General features: G+C 40.6%; 1 protein-coding gene across 5 annotated transcripts in view; it reads right to left on the reverse strand.

The window, feature by feature from the left end:
* The window catches only part of mlip (muscular LMNA-interacting protein), a 28,205-nt gene extending 8,927 nt beyond the window's left edge, over positions 1-19,278 (reverse strand). Inside the window, exons 1-9 of one of the 5 annotated variants that reach the window (XM_086168560.1) lie at positions 19,131-19,261; positions 17,767-18,017; positions 15,015-15,140; positions 4,780-4,917; positions 2,811-4,331; positions 1,351-1,422; positions 802-888; positions 638-721; positions 498-542 (exon numbers count right to left, since the gene is read on the reverse strand). In XM_086168560.1, coding sequence (XP_086024686.1) covers positions 498-542; positions 638-721; positions 802-888; positions 1,351-1,422; positions 2,811-4,331; positions 4,780-4,878 — 1,908 coding nt within the window. In that variant the 5' untranslated portion in view covers positions 4,879-4,917; positions 15,015-15,140; positions 17,767-18,017; positions 19,131-19,261. Of the gene's footprint in view, positions 1-497; positions 543-637; positions 722-801; positions 889-1,350; positions 1,423-2,810; positions 4,332-4,779; positions 4,918-15,014; positions 15,141-17,762; positions 18,268-19,130 lie in introns of those variants that run through there. The other 4 variants (XM_086168552.1, XM_086168543.1, XM_086168576.1 and 1 more) reach the window with 4 other exon arrangements.
* Positions 19,279-22,333: the final 3,055 nt, after the last annotated feature.

Raw genomic sequence — 22,333 nt, forward strand, 5'->3', positions numbered from 1 at the left:
TGAATTTTGATAAATTTGTAGTGACTTTACTCTACATTTTTAGTTACATTTCCACCATTCAAATTTTCATGAATCTGTCTGTGTGCGTGTGTGTGTGTGTGTGTGTGTGTGTGTGTGTGTGTGTGTGTCTGTCTGTCTGTGCTTGCATGCTCTTAAGTGAATATAAATTTATACAGCATGTTATGATGAAAAGGCAATAAAGATCAATGCTTTTCAATCAAAACCTTGATAGTCCGCCCCAACGATCACTGCCACCAGTTTTAAGTTATGTAAGATTAAACATGCTAATATCATTGATGTCTTTCAAGACTGAAGTCTTTCAAGACTTTTCAAGACTGAAGAACATATTTGAAGAAAACATTTCTGAGATATGGCATTCCCACAAAACAAACAAATGGACAGAAAACATAATGTCTACATTAATGTGATCATATAAAAGTTAGATATTCTCATATAAATGTGTTCTTTAAATACTGTGTAAAGAATGAAAAATGTACCTGCAAACCTGTGTCAGTGGTTGACATCCAGGAAGGTTTCTTGCACTAAAATTTTGCAACACAGCCTGATAAATATTCATCATCAAAATCGGTGTTTCTCATGTTTAATTATACACAGGTATTTAAGTAAGATGACTCACAGGGGGAATGGAATTTGCCAATATCTCATCAATCGTTGCATATAGTTCCTCTGACTGCTGCCGGAGCTGAGCAGGAGAACACATCTATGGGAAGCATATCATGAAAATTCTCACCAATCTTATCTGGAAATACATGCTGACAAATCTGCTGTTTGCTTGAATACCTCAGCATGTGTATCATTATCCAACGTGAAACCTCTTTCCGGTGTGTCACGCTGAGTGACCTCTCTCTCCACCTGGTCATCTATAGCCTGTAAATACAAAAGAGACCAATGCAGTGATTTGTCCTGCCCAGATTGCTGTATGATTGGGATTGTTTAATAACCTTGGAAACACTGCAATATATCCACCATGCAATTCACATTCATCCTTTATATTATTATTAGAGGGATTTACCTCCAACAAACTGCACTGAATAAAACATGATGTTGTGTTTCTATGTCTCTGTTAAGGCTGATAGCATTTTCAATAATTCAAGTACTGTTATTATAGTTTGTGCTATTATTGTTATTGTGACCATCTGAAACCTGTCCCCATTTTGATGCAACTCTATAAAGAGTGATGGATGAAGAATGAAATCCCACTGTACATCCATTAGATGATTCCCCAAGTAAAGCTTTCAAACTTCATTACCTTATATCATCAGCCTGATGAAATATTCAATAAGGGTACAAGATGCATTAGTAGGAGTCGAGATGAATAAGTTAATTTACCTGTTGATCCAACAGAAGGGTGTTTGTAGGAATTGCAGCAAGGGATTTGTAGCTTGACTTAATCTTGTGCAGCTGTAGTTTACAGACACCAGACAATGAATGTACAGTAAACTGAGAGAATGTTTGAATTTTGTTAAACATTTCAAAACATGCAATGAAGAATTTCATATTTTTGGGCTTAAGTAATCTCATATTGCTGTAAGCTACTAACTATCTCTATGCAAAATTGTGACCTATACTCCAGTTTCCCAAAACCAGGTAGAACACTGCCTAAACAAACAAAGTCAATTTTCTCCTGCTCAGATTTAGCTGTCAATAAACATCCATGGTATGTTAGACTCTTGAAATAAAGTTGCCATTAATCAAAATATCTCATCATAAACATGATAAGAAGTCCTAAAGTATGACTCTCCCATATTTAAATGATACATTTCTCAAATTGGGCAGTTTTTGGCAATCTCTTTCAGATTGACTAACAAGAACAACATTTGTAGCCTCAGCTCTGCAGTAAATGTGAAAATTTCTCATACTTTCACCTAATGGCTCACATTATCATTCACCGCCAACAAGCAACTCTGTGGCATCTAATACATGCTACAAGACAGTATAGTCATTATCATCCTGAAGAGCTTTTGTACAGACAGTGTAGCTGAGGTAAATTTAACCAGCAACATTAGCCTCTCAATTCTGCAGCTGTTTGTTTCTCCACTCTGCAAGTATTTTTTGGAGGAAATAAATCAAGTGTGGATTTCTTCTCCAATTTCAATGCCAATTACAGTCATCATTAAATGGCGGCAGGATGAAGACAAGCAATATTGGGCTCCATGTAGTGTCAACTGTCATGACACCACAAAGCTGAAAAAAACATCACAGGTTTCATGTTTTTATTCTCCTTTGGTCTTTTCACCCCTGGACTTTCCTCTCTACTGACTATAGATCAACACCAGCTGCCTTGGTAATATCATGCATTTGATCATCACAGAATGAGTGATGATCCTGCTTCTAACTGACAAGAACTCCTTGATATATATTTTTTTTTTACTTTTACTAACTTTGCCTCACAACACATAACTCAAACTGATATCTCTCACTGATATTAGAGTGAGGCCAATGTCAAAAGCACACAGAAGCATCAAAAAGTGGACTGTAGCATGTTTGGCTCAAACCTTAACTTGATTGGCTGATATAGCAATGATCTCTTCCCTGAAACATGACATCTCTGATTAAAATTCAGTATTTTCATCAGTCAAGATCATTGTACAGCATATCAGTAAAGATAAACTGATTCAACATACAAGTGCATAAGGAACAGCCCTTGATAGCCACGTATCAAGTGGATGAAATCTGTTTTTAACTGAGTAACTCGCGTAAGACATGGAACAGTATGTCACAGAGAGGGTATTGAATAATATTCTGAGTTTGTAAATGACAGTCAAGCATGTGACAGTCAAAGTGGCTACCTTTCTTTTTTTACCCTCACTGGTGTCTGATATTCCACTCCCTGGCCTGGGGGAGGGGGTGGAGCGCAGAGAGAATGAAGGAGAAGGGCTGTAGTCTCTAGCTGGCAGTGCATGAGAGGGCGTAGGCGTGGGAGATCTGCTGGGTGATGGCCATCCAGTAAAGACGATGGGTGTGTAGCGAGAAGCAGACAATGTGTGAGGTTTGTAAAAACTGTGAGATGACATGTCACTCCTTTCTGACTCACACCTTCCCGGGAAGTTTTGTGAAAGACGGTGAGGTGATGTTGATGTGTCAGGCGGGTGTGATTGAAAGGGTAGATGATGAGGAAGGCAGGGGGAAGGTGATCTCAGTCGTTCAGAAAGCAGCTGGAGCTTTGACAGGGATGAATTTGGCTGCCAACTTAGTTTCTGCTTCTCAGCGGTCACTTTCTTATTGACAGGTTTTTGAGATGAGAAAATTTGTTTGTTAAAGCCATTATCCACCTCACCCTCATGATCCATGTGAGCATTACTGGGCATTAGCTCAGGGGTGTATGGCTCAGAAATAGAGTTTTGCTGCTCTCTGAATTGTGAACATTGGAACATTTCTTCACGGTGGAATGGGGAAATGGATTTTAATCTTGAGCAAAGTATAGGCAGGGTAGCTGGCGGGGATGAAAGAACCTGCTCCGATCTTGGCCCTGATCTTGTGAAATTTGGGTCTGAGCATCTCTTCAATGTGGTTCTTTGATCAATATACTGTACTGATGGAGGGGAAGTAACGCGTCTATTTTGTTCCTTGTGGACATGATCTTGACAGTCAATAGATGCTGATGAAGAGAACTTGGATGAAAATTCCAGTGGAACAGAGGCCACACTGGTAGCAGCTGAGCAGGCATTACAAAAACTCAAAGTAACAGGATTGACAGGCCAGCAGGGGGTGTAAGGCCTCTGCAAAGAAGAAGAAAGAACAGGAAGGCGGCCTTTTCTTAGGATTGCAGTTAGGAGAGAGAGTCGGGTAAGAGGAGGCCGGTGCCGTGAAGGAGGCGGCTGGAAACATACAGAAGAGAGGCTCTCACTGGATGAGAAACAGTTTTGAGGTATGTTAACCAGACTGGAGCCAGGAGCAAGAATGTGCCTTTTGATCTGGATCACAGAAGGGGAGAAGATGCCAGAGAGCACAGAGGAGCATGGAGAAACTGTTTGGCTTGAGGAGACAGGAGAGATTACATTGAAGAGCTTTGTGACAGACCCACACTTCTCCATGTCTGAGCCCACAGAGAAGATGGACTCTGTGGAAGAGGCCATGCTGGGAAACACATTTGCAGGGTGTGTGGGAAACACCCCCTGAGAAAAGTCACATGAGCTAACCTCAGCATGTCCTGAGGTATCGCGACACTGCTGGGAAACACCTCTGTGTTTATTAGCATTTGTTTCCATAGTGGCAGTTCCGGTAGCCTCATGTTTGAATTTATTTTCGGACTGAGCATTTGCTGAAGGAGATATCTCGGAGAGGCTTGGGTGATGGAAACCAGACTTCATCTGTACAAAAGAGAAAATTAGACAACTTTTATTTGAGTTTTGCATGCGCCTTTTGAGTTCCACATCTATTTTGTATGACAGACAGTTGGCACTGTTTTACACAATAAAAGTACATCTACTATTTTGAAAAACATCATGTGTAGAGTCTACAATGGTCTACACTGTAGGCCATTCAAACTAACTTTAGCTCAGGGCCCATATGGAGGAAAATCTATTCTCGAGTGGGCCAGACGGGTAAAATCATGACATAACTATTATTGTACCTATTGTTTAATTCACCCCTGAAGCCTAGTATCTTTTAGCTTTGTGAGCCGGATTAAACCCGTTGACTGAACAGGATGAGTTGTGCTGTTTCATATTACCAATCTCAAAAATATTTGCCGTTATTCAAGTTTCGTATTGTAATAATGTTGACCGTGAGATATCATACAGTAATCTGAGTACTCACATCAGCTGTAGCCTCTGGTTGATTTTTATTTCCTGTACCTCCATCTACTGAATCCTTGATATAGATTATCTCAGCCTTGAAAAGCCCCCCGTCTGACATGATCTCCCGGGTGGTCTCCTCATGTGACACAGCTAAGATCTGGCAGGAGAAAATGAACCAAATGTTTTGGAAGAACCAAGAGTGAAACCTGAGAAACCCTGACGTGAACTAAAGCAAGCCCAGTCACATAACAGATATGCAGAACGTCACAGCGTCACATGCCCTGCACACACAACTCGCATGTGCTTCTAGTGTTGGAGTTTTTAGTACTTGATATGGAAGATCGGGTTTCATGGTTATTATCAGGAAGCACAGTTTGCTTTTTAATTTTGAAAGGATTTTTGGCAAAGATACAGTGAAATAATTGCAGATTCATATTTCACAATTTAACACACGCTCAAATGTTGTATGCTCTTATGCTATTGCCCTCAGTTTAAAAATCAAATGTAAATATTGGCCATTCCTACTGGGTACTCAGCTGCTACATTATCCAGTAAATATCATCCTGAAGCAAACCATGACCGATTGACTCAAGATGCATTGCATCTTTAAACAGATTTGAAGAAAGGGTTATTTAAAGTAACATGGTAGTGACCAATACCAAAAAGTCAATCCTTCAGTCTTCTCAATAGTGTGCTTCAAAATCACTCTCCACTTCTCTCAAAACCCTTATCTGAATTAATGTGCAACCTCTCCAAAAGACAATTTATATCGGCCGTCATGGGAACCACAGAACCTCTCCATCACACGAGTGGGGTCCTTGAATATTCCATTCAAAGCTTGCTGATGTGTTATATATCCATTTTTTTTTTCTGTCACCCCCTGCATTTGATACATATGCACACATACAAACAAAAACACACAACAGCTGTGGTTGAGTTAGTAGAATGAGCCACAGCTCACATCCCTCCAGTCTGAAGGTTGGTGGTTCAAGACATTAAACCCCTCTAGTTCCCTATGGCTTGATTAGCACTTTGCAGGGCGGCTCTGCCGCCATCGTTTTTGAGCCTATGGGTGAATGTAATCCAGTGATAAGCACTTTCAAACTGCAAGGTGATGAAAGCACTGTCTATTTGGAGTCCACATGTAGACACACACCATTCATCATCACCAAGGTCACGTAATGGTGCAGTACTTACAGGAAGTCGAACTAAGTGTAACCCACCTAAAGGCCACTAGGGGTACTACATAGATTGAGTTATTCAACAGAATGAATGACGAAAGGAAGGAAGCTTATGTGCAGGAATAAGTCAGTTTTATTAGGTTATAATTCAGGTAAAATTATGCATTCATATGTTGTCTCTGATAAAAAATAAAAAAAAAAACAATGGAGATGACAAGTGTGGACAATCTAACAAGAAAGCATAGTAAGTGTGACCGGTCAGCTGTGGCTGTGACACCCCAGAGGAAATACACTGCTCACAAAAATTAAAGGAGCACTTTAAAGAAACACATTAGATACATCAGATCTCAATATGAAGTTGGATATCTATACAAATAATGACAGGGCAGTGTCTTAGGAACAAAAGGATGCCAAGTCTTTTAATGGAAATAAAAGTTTTCAGCCTACAGAGGGCTCAATTGTGTAGACACCATAAAATCAGAGTTAAATGAAGATGTGGCAGGCTAGTCCATTTTTTGCAAAACTTAATTTCTGCAACTCAATATGCTTTTCAGTATCTTGTGTGGCCCCCACGAGCTTGTATGCATGCTTGACAACGTCGCGGCATGCTCCTAATGAGATGACGGATGGTGTCTTGTGGCATTTCCTCCCAGATCTGTGTGAGGGTATCCCTGAGCTGTTGTACAGTCTGAGGAGCAACCTGGCGGCGCCTAATGGACCAAAACATAATGTCCCAGAGATGTTGTATTGGGTTTAAGTCAGGGGATCGTGAAGGCCATTCAATTGTTTCAATTCCTTCATCCTCCAGGTACTGCCTGCATACTCTTGCCACGTGAGGCCGGGCATTGTCGTGCATTAGGAGGAAACCAGGACCTACTGCACCAGCGTAGGGTCTGACAATGGGTTCAAGGATTTCATCTCGATACCTTATGGCTGTCAGAGCACCATTTCCTAGGCAGTAGAGGTCTGTGCGTCCCTCCATGGATATGCCTCCCCAGACCATCACTGACCCATCACCAAACCCGTCATGTTGAACGACGTTGCAGGCAGCATAACGTTCTCCTTGTCTTCTCCAGACTCTTTCACGTCTATCACAGGTGCTCAGGGTGAACCTGCTCTCATCTGTGAAAAGTACAGGGCGCCAGTGGTGGACTTGCCAATTGTGGTGTTCTTGAGCAAATGCTAGTCGAGCTCCACGGTGCTGGGCAGTGAGCACAGGGCCCACTACAGGACGTCGGGCCCTCAGGCCACCTTCATGAAGTCTGTTCCTGACTGTTTGGGTAGACACATTCACACCAGTGGTCCTCTGGAGGTCATTTTGTAGGGCACGAGCAGTGATCAGCCTGTTCCGCCTTGCACAAAGGAGCAGGTATCGGTCCTGCTGAGGGGTTGAGGACCTTCTACGGCCCTGTCCAGCTCTCCGAGAATAACCACCAGTCTCCTGAAATCTCATCCATGTTCTGGAGATTGTGCTGGGAGACACATTAAACCTTCTTGCTGCAGCACGTGTGGATGTGCCATCCTGGAGAAGTTGGACAACCTGTGCAACTTCTGTAGGGTTAAGGAATCGCCTCATACTGCCAGTAGAGATAATTACGCAAGCCAAAATCAGCACGAGTGGAAAACCAGCCAAAAAAGATCAAGAGGGAGAAACTTGAAATGACCTCCACATGTAAAACCAGTCCTGTTTTGAGGGTTTTCTAATTGTTGCCACAGAAGTGCACCTGTTGTTAATTCCATGAACACCAATACAGCTGAAATTGATTCACGAGGCCCTCAGCTGCTTAACCAACCAGAAAATTATCAGACAGGTTTAATTCAATTCATGCCAGGCACAATAAAAAAAGTGTTCCTTTAATTTTTGTGAGCAGTGTACTAAATATTACACCTTCAACCCCAACCATAAACAAGCAACCTTTTTGGGAATTCACTCCACACAAAATCTAGCCAGATAACAATGGCAGGTTTTATTCACTACACAGCAACAAGAAACAAATCACAAGGGCTATTCACTACACAGCAAGCAGGAGCCACAGCATAGACCAAACATAATCTAGAAATAAGAAGACAATAATAACGTGGGGGTGGTTTCACAATAAAGCAGTGACTACATGCTGGAATAGCGAGCGCCCGATGGCCTACAGATTACCACATACATCACTAAATTGAGGGTTTTAAGTGTTAAAACGTTAAAATAATCGTCGGGGGGAAAAAAAAAAAACAGTGGTTACACTAAATGTCTTGACTTCTGTAATTTGCCCTTGCTTTCCGTCCAGGTCAGCGCGAGAAAATTGCTTAGTAACCTCTGTAAAGTTCAGTCCCTCAGGAATGTTGTTCTAAAATGCCGTTTCCCCTCTGTTTCACATTACATTACATTACATTACATTACATTTGGCAGACGCTTTTATCCAAAGCGACTTACAATAGAGGACATAGGGACTGCAAATACACTTGCACATACACGATGCACACGTTCAACTGAGTTGCTAAAATCCAAAAGGATACCTCCGTCTTGGTGTGCTGTTTTCTCACCGCCGACACAGCTAGGTTTTACAGAAAATAGCCTTTTGACGTTTTGCCCCGGGAATGTAGTTTAAAAAAACGAAAACGGAACCCGTGCTGTGAGCTTCCGGTATTACGTCATGTCACATGACCATAAGGCTACCTTAAAATTAAAGGGCCAGCGTTTCCCGTCACATATGTGTGGATGGTGGGTTGAGAATGTCAGCCAGATTCACCTCTATATTTAAAATAAAGTCGGTGATCTTTTCGTTGACCTGCATCTTAGAGATACTGAAGGCAAACTGATGAAGGTAGAAAGCTGTATATTAGCTATACCTCTCTAAACAGTCACCAAAAATATTTCAATTAGCACCGTGGAGAACCAGATGAAGGGACAGTGCAGGGAAGAATATCTCCACCTTCTTAAAATGACTGCCTGGGTCCTTACTCGACTAAATGAGTTTTTGGCCTTAATCAACTCCTAATTCAACATGGCACAATTGGCTCATTTTTGTTTTTTGTATTTTTTTTTTTGTTTGTTTGTTTGTTTTTTTCTGCAAAATTATGCATGCCTGGAATTCATTTTGGACATCCTACTCATTGATTCGGTAAATTATCTGTTCCCCACCTCCAAGCGAGGTGAGATGAAATGTCTTCAAATGTTAAAGCAATGTGATGACCAGTAGATGGCATCCAGGAGAGCCTCACTAAAGAGCCTGGAATTGAAGCAGGTATGTTTGGTTTCTAAAGCGATTGCTCTACCTCCTGCAACCTCCCGCGCCATGCCGCCCACAGATATGGTCGGCGTTCTAGTCGCCTCTGTTTGGGGCCAGGGGAGAACGAGAGCGCAAAAATAGACCGCTGAACAACAACCACACACACCACTCACCCAAGAGGGCAGAAACAAAAACTCTCAACAACCAGTAACAACAGGTGTTACCAAGAGATACAGCAACAACTTAAGTGCAAATAGACTTGAAATCCAGGCAAGTTATAGGTATATGAGCCTGGGGTTATGCATATTGAGTGTGTATAGAAGTCATTCATATTGTGCAGGCATGATAATACATTGTTTGTATGCTAAAATATAGGTTTATTTTGCTTCTTTTCATCTGTTTCAGTTACACCAACATACCTGGATGGTACTAGCATTTTGGGATGTTGAGAAGTGAATGACACCAATCCAGACCATCCTCCAATGACAGAGGTTGTGAAGTTGGTCCAGGAAGCTGACCTCTAACAGCAAACAGCAATGGACTAACCAGAGGCTGTTAGACCTTAGTGCTATAGTGATGTCAGTGCCAAATGATTATCTAATTACTCTAATAGCATGATAACATGATCCATTTTTGACCAGAGGAGTATCCTCCTCAGCCAAATTAAACTCAAGAATCGTGGTTTGAAATGTCTCAATATGAAGGAAGCTCTTACACTAATATGGATCAAAATAAAGAAAAGGTCAAACATCAATTAGGATGAGGAGCAACCATGTCATTGTAAGCTGTTTTTAAAAACTACAAAAATCATCATAGATAATTTTTTAGATTCTAAGAAAATTTCTCTTAATATTTATTCCAGTACTGTTTTTTTTCTGTTCTCTTTATCTAAATAATGATGGATTTTCAGTCTACTGACATGTGCCTTATAGGTAATCTCAACTGTTATCCTGTTTGATGTCTACTTTTCGGGCACATCATTAGTTCATATGTGATACCCTGAGGTTACCAAAGAATATTTTTTATAATGATGAGAACTTCACCGTCATGATGTTATGATGGGTGTTGGGTGGCATATATGATATAAGAATCTACATCAATTGACATCCTGCATCATCCATCGGAGTAACACCTGTATATGTAATTACTGTGAATCACCAAGATCAGCAAGATCAGCAAGATCAAATCACCTTAAATAATAATAGTAACAAGTATACTCAAAATACTGTATATAAGGGTAAATGGGGCAGTCTTGTATATCTTTGCAATTGTAAGAGAGATTTTTAGTCCCGTTGGCACTAAGACACAGAGCCTCTCTGCTCTATGAGAAGTTATTTTCATTTATATTGTGCGTTAAACGTGAAAGGCTTTCGAGAGAGGCTTTGATCAGTTTCCACAATGAGACTGTTTAAGTGTTCAAGAAGCACAAATGACATCAAAAACTACCTGGGTCATAAAAGTACTCAAAAGCACATTTACAAAAAATAACAAGCTCAATGGATTGTCTAACTTTGTCAACCGTTACATTGAGTTAGTTTGTATATATTCCCAGTGTGATCACCAATTTATGTTGTAGATGACTTGCTGTGACAGGTGCTTTATCTGAGTGTGGAGTCTGTCATAAAGCAAAGAACTGATCAAACTTCTGTCCCTGCCTACTGCGTAAATCTAGCATTTAATCTGAAGAATAAATATATAAATCTTTTTGTGTCATGTTGTGAGAGAACTACTTAACTTTCACTGGATGATGAAATTCTCAAAGAACAGATTTTTGGAGGAATAGGGGTGGTTGGGCATACCAGTTGGATGTGAGTCATTTGAGAAATCTGAGGAGTAAAGTTGCTAAAGCAACATCAGATGTTCCACTACCAGTGGAAATTGTGCTACTGTGGGTCGAAGGAGGTGAGGAGGAAGGCGTGTTCGGGAGAAGAGAGAATATAATCTTTGAATACTGGGACAGTGACAGGAAAAGGTAGAGAGTTGGTTTCCATGATGCAGAGAAGGAGGGTGAATATACTGTGTGTCCAGGAGACCAGGTTGAAAGTTGGTAAGGCTACAAGCTTAGAAGCAGGTGTCAAGTTGTACTATTACAGTACAGACAGGAAGAGAAAATGAGTGGGAGTTATCTTGAATGAGGAGTTTGAGAGGAACGTTCTGGGGGTGAAAAGAATATCAGATAGACTTATGAGATGGAAATTGGAAATTGAAGGTTCAATGCTCAATGTTGTTAGTGGCCGTGCCCCACAGGTGGGATTTGAGTTAGAGGAGAAGTTCTGGAATGAAGCAGATGAAGTGATGCAAACATCTCCAGGGATGAGAGAGTGGTAATTGGTGCCGACTTCAATGGAGATGTTGGTGCAGGCTATAGAGGTGATGAAGAAGTAATGGGCACGTTTGGTATCCAGGATAGGAACACAGAGGGACAGGTGGTGGTAGACTTTGCAAAAGAAAGTAGTGAAAGAAAAGATAGGAACATAGGGTTATTTACAAGAGTGGAGGTAGGAGCACGCAGGTGGACTACCATCTTGTATAGACAAGGTAACCTGAAAGAGATCGGTGACTGCAAAGTAGTCGTGGTTAGTGTAGCCAGACAGCATGGAATGGTGGTTTGTAGGATGGCTCTGGTGATCAAGAGGATAAAAGCAGAGCAGAGGACAAAGTGGCGGAAGCTACAAAGGGAGGAGTGTTGCATGGCTTTCAGGGAGGAGTTGAGAAAGGCTCTGAGTGGTCAGGGAGAGCTTCCAGATGACTGGACAACTACAGCTAGTGTTATCAGGGAAACAGGTAGAAGAGTACTTGGTGTGTCATGTGAAAGGAAAGTAGATAAGAAGACTTGGTGGCGGAATGAGGAAGTGCAGGAGTATTTACAGAGAAAGCAGTCAGCAAAGAAGAAGTGGGACACTGAGGGGACTGAAGAGAACAGACCGGAGTACAGGGGAATACAGTGTAAGGCAAAGAAAGAGCTACCAAAGGCAAAACAAAGGGCGTACAACGACTTGTGTGCTCGTTTGGATAGTAAGGAGGAAGAGAATGATTTATACAGGTTGGCAAAATAGAGATAGAGGTGGGAAGGATGTACAACAGGGCTGGGTGATTAAGGATAGAGGGGGAAATGGATCGACACATGCTAGAAGAGTGATGGAAAGTTGGAAAGATTACTTTGAAGAGCTGATGAATGAGGAAAATGAAAGAGAGGGAGAGGTAACTATGGTAGACCCCAGAGTAGCAGGGATTAGTAAAAGTTAAAAGTAGTTGAGGAAGGCATTGAAGAGGATGAAGAGTGGAAAAGCAGTTGGTCCTGATGATACCTGTGGAGGATTGGAAGTGTCAAGCAGAGGCAGTGGTAGAGTTTCTGGTTGGATTATTCAACAGGATCGTAGAAGGTGAGAAGATGCCTGAGGAATGGAGACGAAGTGTGACAGTGTCCATTTTTAAGAATAAGGGGGATGTGCAGAATTGCGGTAACCTCTTCTCCTTTTCGGCTTTTCCCTTCAGGGGTCGCCACAGTGAATCAACCTTCTCCATCTAACCATGTTCTCCATATCCTCCTCTCTCACACCAACTAAATTCATATTCTCTCTCACAACATCCATAAATCTTTTTAGTCTTCCTTCTTGACCTCTTGCCTGGCAGCTCCACTCCCAGCATCCATCTACCAATATATTCACTATCCCTCCTCTCACATGATTCAACCTTCTCAGTTTGGCTACTCTGACCTTCTCTCCAAAACATCTAACATGTGCTGTTCCTCTGATGGACTCATTCCTGATCCTATCCAACCTTGTCACTCCCAAAGAGTACCTCAACACCTTCAGCCCTGCGACCTCCTGCTTCCTGTCTTTTCGCCAGTGTCACTGTTTCTAGGCCACACAGCATCACTGGTCTCACCACTGTCTTGTACACCTTTCCTTTCATTCTGGCTGCTTGTCTTCTATCACATAGTACCCCAAAAACTTTTCTCCACCCATTCCAACCTGCTTTAATGTGTTTCTTTACCTCTTTTCCACACTCTGTTGCTATGGACTGTCGCAACCCAAAGTACTTGAAATCCTCCAACTTCTTTATCTCCGCACCCTGTAGCCTCACCGTTCCACCCGGTTTCCTCTCATTCACAGACATATATATTCTGTCTTGCTGTGACTAACCTTCTTTCCTCTCCTTTCCAGAGCATACCTCCATCTCAGAGCTGATCGCTGATGAAGTCTCACTTCCACCTTGAACATCTCTCGTACACCTACAGCACACCTCACCACTGTCTCACAGCTGGCATACATACCAGACTTCCTCATACAATACCAGAGTTCCTCTCTCGGCACCCTGTCTTATGCTTTTTCTAGATCTACAAAAGCGCAATTCCGCTCACTTTGACCTTCTCAGTGCTTCTCTATTAGCATTCTGAAAGCAAATACTGCATCTGTAGTATGCTTTCCAGGCATGACGCCATACTGCTGCTCACAAATGCTGACTTCTGCTCTCCAGTCTAGTTTCCACTACTCTTTTCCATAACTTAATTGTATGGCTCATCAAATTTATCCCTCTATAGTTACCGCAATTCTGCAGAATATTACAGAGTCAGTATTTGTTTTGAGAGAGTGGGTGGACCATGATGTTTTCAGATGACATTGTGGTCTGTAGTGAGAGCAGGGAACAGGTTGAGGAAAATCGAGAGAGGTGGAGGTATGCTCTGGAGAGGAGAGGAATGAAGGTTAATTGCAGCAAGACAGAATATATGTTTGTGAATAAGAGGAGCTTAGGTGGAACGGTGAGGCTACAGGGAGTGGAGATCAAGGAGTTGGAGATTCAACAGTCCAGAGCAACGGAAAGAGTGGAAAAGAGGATCAAGCAGGTTGGAATGTTTGGAGAAACATATATGTACTATGTGATAGAAGACTAGCAGCCAGAATGAAAGGAAAGGTGTACAAAACTGGTGAGAGTGCCATATGGTGCCATATGGTCTAGAAACAGTAACAATGACGAAAAGACAGAGCTAGAGGTCGCAGATATGAAGATGCAGAGGTTCTCTCTGGGAGTGACGAGGATGGATAAGATCAGGAATGAGTCTTATCATATACAGTAGTATATATTTATACCTATATATATGCGCGTGTGTGTGTGTGTGTGTGTGTGTGTGTGTGTGTGTGTGTGTGTGTGTGTGTGTGCGTGTGCTGGAATTGGAGCTGCCAAGCAGGACGTCGAGAGGAAGAGCCAAGAGAAGATTTATGGGCATAGTGAGAGAGGATATGAAGGTAGTTGGTGTGAGACAGGAGGATGCAGAGAATTTGGTTAGATGGAGAAGCTTGATTCACTGTGATGACCCCAGGAGGGAAAAGCCGGTGACACTTTAGATTGTTCAGTTAGATAGTCACTTTTTATTCAGTTTGAAAGCTGACTGCCTACTGCAGTACACGTGCTCGAACAAAATAGAACTCAGAGGCAGATGGCATTTTTAGTTTGCTTCAGGTGGGTAATGTAAGTTCAGCTTTTTATTTCATAAATATGAGGACTTATATAGACTTTGAACATTTTGTTTAAAAGTAGCCTCCAATCCAGTGTGTCTTTCTTTTCAGAATGTCTGTTTCATGCAGAAATAAAATTTCATTTTCTCTGTAGCAGTTCATTGATTTCATGGATATATACGTATATAAAGAACATAAAGGTTAAAAGAATGCGATATAAGAAGTTTTATCTATATTTATGTCTAAAGGGTTTCTGGCTCCCGGTATTTTCTTTTCTGTTGGAAAGATTAAAAATGCTCTTTGGGAGTTTAAGGTTGTCAACCTGTTGCATAGAACAATAGCCATGCCTAGAAAAGTCAGTTTGCTAAAAACATGCATATACTCAGTTGTGATCTTTACCTGATTTGGCTTTCCTTCCAGAGCTCCTGGCCTCAAATCCTCTGCAATAACACTTTTAATCGGTAACTTCTGCACCACTGGAACAAATGTAAAAATTGAGGTGTTGGGTGACACTCCAACTGAAACCTGTCAGACACAGAAGAGAAGAAAATAATAATTCCTTCAGCTCTCAGGTATGTTTTGCCCAGAATTTCTATGTAAATTGAACACACGTGGTTTAGGTTCTGATAGTGAATTTAACATTTATGGGATAGTTGTGAGGCTTATATAAAACACAGATCCCGCCTCTCAATACCTGTCACCCTTCACATCACTGAGACACAGAACTCAATTTATGTGTAACCACAAACTGCTAATGACCCACTTTCACAGTTGCTCACATAGACCAGCTAATTTAGTACCCTTCACTGCAAAACATCAACACGCTAACTTAATGAGGAGTAATGATTTGGAATTAACTCAGTTAATATGTTGGTCTGCCAAAGGTGCTCCACATGTGTTTCACCTGTACTTGTGGTTTGGCAGTACACTCTACTGTTTGGCACAAATCTTACAAATATATTTGGAACTTTAGAACTGTGGTTCATACATAACAAAAAAAATCTGCTTATATATATATATATATATATATATATATATATATATATATATATGTGTGTGTGTGTGTGTGTGTGTGTGTGTGTGTGTGTATACGTATATATACATAATATACATTGATACAGTGTGTGTATCTATATATGGGCACATATATATGTATGTATATATATATATATATATATACATGTGTATATATAGACAGTATATACATAGAGAGAGAGAGAGAGAGAGAGAGAGAGAGAGAGAGAGAGAGAGAGAGAGAGAGAGAGAGAGAGAGAGAGAGAGAGAGAGAGAGAGAGAGACACACAGACACAGAACCTGATTTACAATGCAGATGTTATGTCTCAGAAGCCATCTGAAGATAAGCTTGTCATTTTTTTGCTATTCACATGGTAATAAAAACACTTTAGTTGGCGCTATATTGTTAATATTTCATGCAAAGGACTCAAATGTGGGCAGTTCAAGGTATGAACTCCATTGAAATATAGATTTTGTGGCATTTCACTGCCTATCTGCTTAAAAATGTCTATTTTTTTCTGTTCCTGAAATCAAAGAATACATTTTTAGAAGTACCACTCCTGCTAAAAAATTGCAACCTTTCTCTCAATAGTGTCACAGGGTCATCTATAAAAATGAGTGGTTTCCTTCAGTAATCGAAAGAGGTATTTCCATCAAATCCTTGAGAGTATGGATGGTGCCAGATGATATGAGCTTTCAAGATCTTACCCTAACCCCTGTGACTTATAGGCAACATTCCAACCTCACCTAGGGGTACTCTTTTCACATATACAGCCATTTGTGCTATTTCTCATGATATTTGAAGCATTATGATTCATCCCCTGGAGTGAAATAACAGTTGTATTGTGTGTGTGTGTGTGTGTGTGTGTGTGTGTGTGTGTGTGTGTGTGTGTGTGTGTGTGTGAGCTATCTCAATGTATTTTCTCTCCCACAATAGTATTCTACTATATGCATGTTCAACATGCTTAATGACTCCACTCAGGGCTTAGAACAGATCAGGATCCCCCGAACTCTGAAAACTCCACCAAAACCTCCGTGCTGTCACCAAGATATTAAGTAATCCTCAGAGAAGATGTAAATGTAATACAAAATGTATTTGAGAAACTACACAACTGCAGTTTCAACAACAAGATCTTGCAGTGGGTATCATGCCCTTGATGACTTTAAGCTTTCACAGACCTCTTAAATACTGTATGTACAACTTATGCTGCACAACTATGATATCTAAGATAGGAGGGTGAAACTACAACCTTATATTATGTCTATAGGTATATTTTACTTATTGAGCCCGGTACATCATCTGTCTTTTGTTGTCACGCTGGGAAGCCTAATTCAAACATAAGTCCAGCATGTATTAATTTGAAGGCAGAAACTGACATTTTAATATTAACTTAGAACCAGAAACCAGGATAACGTGAGCAAAAGCTATGACTAAACTTTTGAAAGCAAGGAAATGTAATAAGGGACCTTACAAGATACAGTACATAATTTAACAGGTGAAAGATGAAACAAAGAAAATTAAAGCGATGAAGGCTGTTAAAAAAAAACCAACATATTTTAGCAAGGGGTCAGCTTCCCAACATACTTTAAAGGCAATTGAAAATAAGTAAAATACTAAAAACTACACATATAAACACACGCAAAATGCAAATCTAAATCATTGAATATACTTGATAAATAAATATATAAACACAAACACACACGCACACGCATATATACGTGTATGTGTGTGTATGTCTGTGGATTTTCTTGTTTTTTAATCACTGACCTCATTACTGCATTATCTACTCTGTATCTCTGTGCAAAGTCTTTTTTCTGACTTTTTTAATCCTAACATCCATCCAAATGTAATATCCTATATCCTGCAACCCTGCTCTCAACCCACCCCTAACCTCATTCTTTAGACATAACCCATCTCTCTGAGCCTCATTAATACATTACAGGGTCATGATATTTATCCCAGATACCAACGTAACTATAATCAGCACAGATAAACAAATACCTTGGCTAGAATAATAGCATATCTTCTTGTCAACTTTTTTATCTCCTTATTTTAACTTCATTTGCACATCCTCCAAATCCATGGCAGAGTAAGTTTAGACTTTCAAAAGGTTACAAGTTAGTATTTCCTACTTGCCCAGCGGTGACCTCTTGAATGTTGAACGGCACGCAGTGGTACACCAAGGTCCTGTCTTCATAGATCACATTTCCTGTTCTTCTACTTCATCATGCTGCCAGTGCAGCTCTGTGTTCATTCCTATTCTCACTTTCAGTCGTATTTCTCATGGCACGTCAGACCCATTCCAAAGACCAAATACAAGCAGCACTAAATCATTTCCTGAAGCAGACCACCCATCATGGGGTTCTTTAAGGAGACACACATAAACACTGACAAACAAGAAAGTAAGATGTGCCTTGAAGCAATATAGTATTACATTCTGTGGTCCTTTGTTGGGGTCACTGTGCAATTTACAGCGACTGATCCCCAAAAATCTTAAGGTGATCTCTCTTTATTGAATGATTTGTGCTTCCTGTTCTACATCTATGTTATAAACACAATTTCTACATTTTTTTCTTCAAATAGTTTCTCACATACATTCACATTCACAAATAATACCTCAAAAATAGTAACTGCTATCATCCGAAACATTGTGTTCCTCAAATGTTTATCACAGTGGTTCATACATGCCACAGTAAAAGCATAAACTCTTGGGTGTGTCAATCAGTAATAACTTTAATTACAAGCTAGAACAGCCCCTCCTTGGACAGTAGATAGGAAGTTCAAATATAGCCTGGTGCCTGCTGAGAGGGGAATGCAGCTACTGAGCAGATTTGGTTATCTCCCCAGATAACAAAAATAATGTTTTCCTTTGAACTGTCATAAACAAAGTGGTAAAATACAGAAAATGTGTGCTCAATAGCATCAGGAAACTACCAACATGATGAAACCCATCTGCTCATTATCTGAATATTAGTAGTTCATCTTTAATTTTGTTTAAAAGATATGTTTAATTTTCTCACCCATGTTCCATCATTCTACCAATGTGAAGATAAAAGCATGAAATGAATGAAAAAGTTTTTAAGAACAAGTGCATTAACCTTCAAAAAGATACATTTCAATTTTCAGAAGAGACAAACATTTTGAAAGACAGTTCTCTGGGGAAGAGACTTTTCTGTCCAGAAGTGTTTCGTAATGTGACAGGAAATAAGATAAATATCGGACATCTGGGTATAAACAGTGCATGTTTACAGTATGGATCTTCAGTATGGAATCTGGTGGGCACAGTGAGAGATTGAAAAATGTTGATGGATAAAAAAACAAATTCCTTAGCAAGTTGCATTTTCACATCGGATTTAAATTTGAAGCAGAAAAAGAAACCTTATTCCTAGAGATGAATACCAAGACCAGTGTACCAAATTCAGTGGAAAAAATGCCAAGACAGTAAGGAATTGCTCTTGTTTCCTGTCCATGTCTTCTCTTCAATAACAAAATTCTCTTACCTCCGCTGGGTTCCTATTCAGACTCTTCATATCTGCTTCAAATGACTCTCCATACAGAGTTGTTACTGGTACTTGTTTGTTGTTTGTTGTTGGGGAACCTGTTTCAAAACATTACATGCTGATCTGAGAACTATAGCAACTTGTCAGCCCCCCTCATGAGTTTAATGTGTATTTCTGTTCTGTTGGTGTGTGAATCGCTATGCAGATTTCCATTTATAGACACATAATAGCCATAAATAGCTTGCAGACTGCAGGCAATGTGCAGGACACCTCGAACAATGGTCATGCTCCGAGCCTCAAGCACCACAGCAATATATTTCTTCAGGAAAAAAAAAAAGATTAGTCAGTTTCAGTTCCAAGCTCTGCAAACACTCAGAATACTCTCACTTTGAAAGGGTTAATGTTTTTTTCTTTTCATGAAAATGTGTTTTTCATGTTACAGTGAAACACGTCAGACAGTAAAGGGTTACTTATTTCTTTGTCGGTTCAGTTGAAACGATAAAGGGCTGTAGATAATGCACTGATATGGAAATGGATGTTGTGGTATATAACCATGGTGTTGTCAGAAATTTGTGCCATAACATTCACGGTCAGGGACACTATCATGATCAGCATTATAAACAGTCAGTCAGAAGATCTGCCCTAAAGGACTGCTGCATTGTGCATCAAAGCAAGTGTAACTGCAGAAAACAGACAAGTGAATTCAAGTATTTCACCAAAAATGACAATTTTGATAGCAACATGCCATGGGTCATCTAACATTCAATAATCTCACCCCTAACACTGTGCCAGATTGATGAGGCAGAGATACCGTGTAATGTATCAGCCTGCAACCAATCCATTCACATTTCTGTTTGTATAGATATCCCTGTTTGTCTGACAACCTAAACTTCTCTGTCCTGTCACTACTGAGTGAAAAGAGACCTTTACAGTGGATGCTAATCATTTCAGTACACAACATTCCTCATTCCTGTTGCAGCTGCTCTTGTCTATTTCTACCCTGCTGAAAGCAGTGTAAGCACATGGAGACACTCCCAAACTGAAAAAAACAAAGTTGAAAGGTAAATATTAATTGAGCACACCATCTTTCAGGATCCTGAAAGCAAATCAAGTAGGTAAAATACACATCTTTAAAAAGAATTGAACCATCATTTATAATACAGAACGCATTCAAATAATCCACTATCCTTTATTTTAACATGTATATTAAATGCAGAAACATTTGATTTTGTTTCCATTACTTCTCCTTTCAAATTTTCCATTCGTTGGTCGCCATAAATCAACCTTTTCCATCGAACCATACTCTCTGTGTCCTCTCCAACTACTACTATAATTTCATATCCTTTCTCACTACATCCATAAATCTTCTCTATAGAGAGATAAAGTTAATGAGCCATACAATGAAGTTATGGGAAAGAATAGTGGATTTGATGTGGCGCAGGAGGTAGAGCAATCATTTTCGGAACTGAACATTCCTGGTTCGATTCCTTGCTACTCCTGGTTCGTTGAGGTGTTGTTGAGGAAGACGCTGAAACTCTAACTGCTCCGCTGGCACTGATGGATGGCAGCCTACTGATCATGTTTCATCTATGATGGTTTAATTGCAGAGGCCACAAGGCATTCATAATTATGGATAAATTACATACAATGAAGTGATGAGGAAGAGTAGTGGAAAGTAGACTGAGAGCAGAAGTCAGTATTTGTGAACAGCAGGATGGCTTCATGCCTAGAAAGAGTACTACAGATGCAGTATTTGCGTTGAGAATGCTAATAGAGAAGTACAGAGAAGGCCAGAGGGAGCTGCATTGTGTTTTTGTAGACCTACAAAAAGCATACTGTGTGACAGGGTGCCAAGAGAGGAACTCTGGTATTGTATGAGGAAGTCTGGAGTGTCAGAGAAGTGTGTTCGACAGTGGTGAGATGTGCTGTAGGGGTAACAGAGAAGTTCAAGGTGGAGGTGGGACGCCATCAGGAATCAGCTCTGAGTCCCTTCTTGTTTGCCGTGGTGATGGACAGGCTGACAGATGAGGTTAGACAGGAATCTCCATGGACCATGACGTTTGCGGATGACATTGTGATCTGTAGTGAGAGCACAGAACAGGTTGAGGAAAATCTAGAGAGGTGGAGGGATGCGCTGGAAAGGAGAGGAATTAAGGTTAGTTGCAGCAAGACACTGGACATTCTCACACCCTTGTGTGAGAATGAGAGGAACCCGGGTGTAATGGTGAGGCTACAGGGAGTGGAGATCAAGACGTTGGAGGATTTCAGGTACTTGTGGTCAATAGTCCAGAGCAGCGGAGAGTGCGGAAAAGAGGTAAAAAGACAGGTTCAAGCAGGTTGGAATGGGGGGAGAAAAGTGTCAGTGGTACTATGTGATAGAAGACTATCAGCCAGAATGAAAGGAAAGGTGTACAAGACAGTGGTGAGCCCAGCAATGCTGTATGGCCTAGAAACAGTTACAATGATGAAAAGACGGAAGGCAGAGCTAGAGGTCACAGAGATGAAGATGCTGAGGTTCTCTTTGGGAGTGAACAGGATGGATAGGATCAGGAATGAGTCTATCAGAGGAACAGCACATGTTAGATGTTTTGGAGAGAAGATCAGAGAAGCCAGACTGTGATTGTTGGGTATGTACAGAGGATGGATAGTGAATATATTGGTAGACGGATCTTTGAAGTGGAGCTGCCAGGCAGAAGGTCTCGAGGAAGACTAAAGAGAAGATTAATGAACGTAGTGAGAAAAGATATGAAGGTAATTGGTGTGAGAGAGGAGGATACAGAGAATACGGTTAGATAGAGAAAGTTGATTCGCTGTGGTGACCCCTAAGGGAAAAGCCGAAAGGAGAAGAAGAAGAAGAAGAAGAAGAAGAAGAAGAAGAAGAAGAAGAAGAAGAAGAAGAAGAAGAAGAAGAAGAAGAAGAAGAAGAAGAAGAAGAAGCTCTGATAATTTTCATCATAAAAGTCGATTTTTAGTTTTTAGCTGTATTCTATCAACACATACACCCATATTAAATTATTATACTTTGTCATCCCTTGCTGGAAAATATTTCTCTGTATTTAACCCATCATGAATGAACCAAAACAGTTCAGAGCCACATAGTACCTGCTTGGGGTTCAGTGTCTTGCTCAACAACACTTTGACAGGCTTGTAGGGACTGCAGGAATCAAACAAGGAATGTTTGGTTCCAAAGACAACCACTCTAA

This window comes from Fistularia commersonii, chromosome 2, assembly GCF_037954325.1.
Source record: "Fistularia commersonii isolate RoL2024-O1a breed Wild chromosome 2, RoL_Fcom_v1.0, whole genome shotgun sequence".
Classification (NCBI taxonomy): Eukaryota; Metazoa; Chordata; class Actinopteri; order Syngnathiformes; family Fistulariidae; genus Fistularia; species Fistularia commersonii.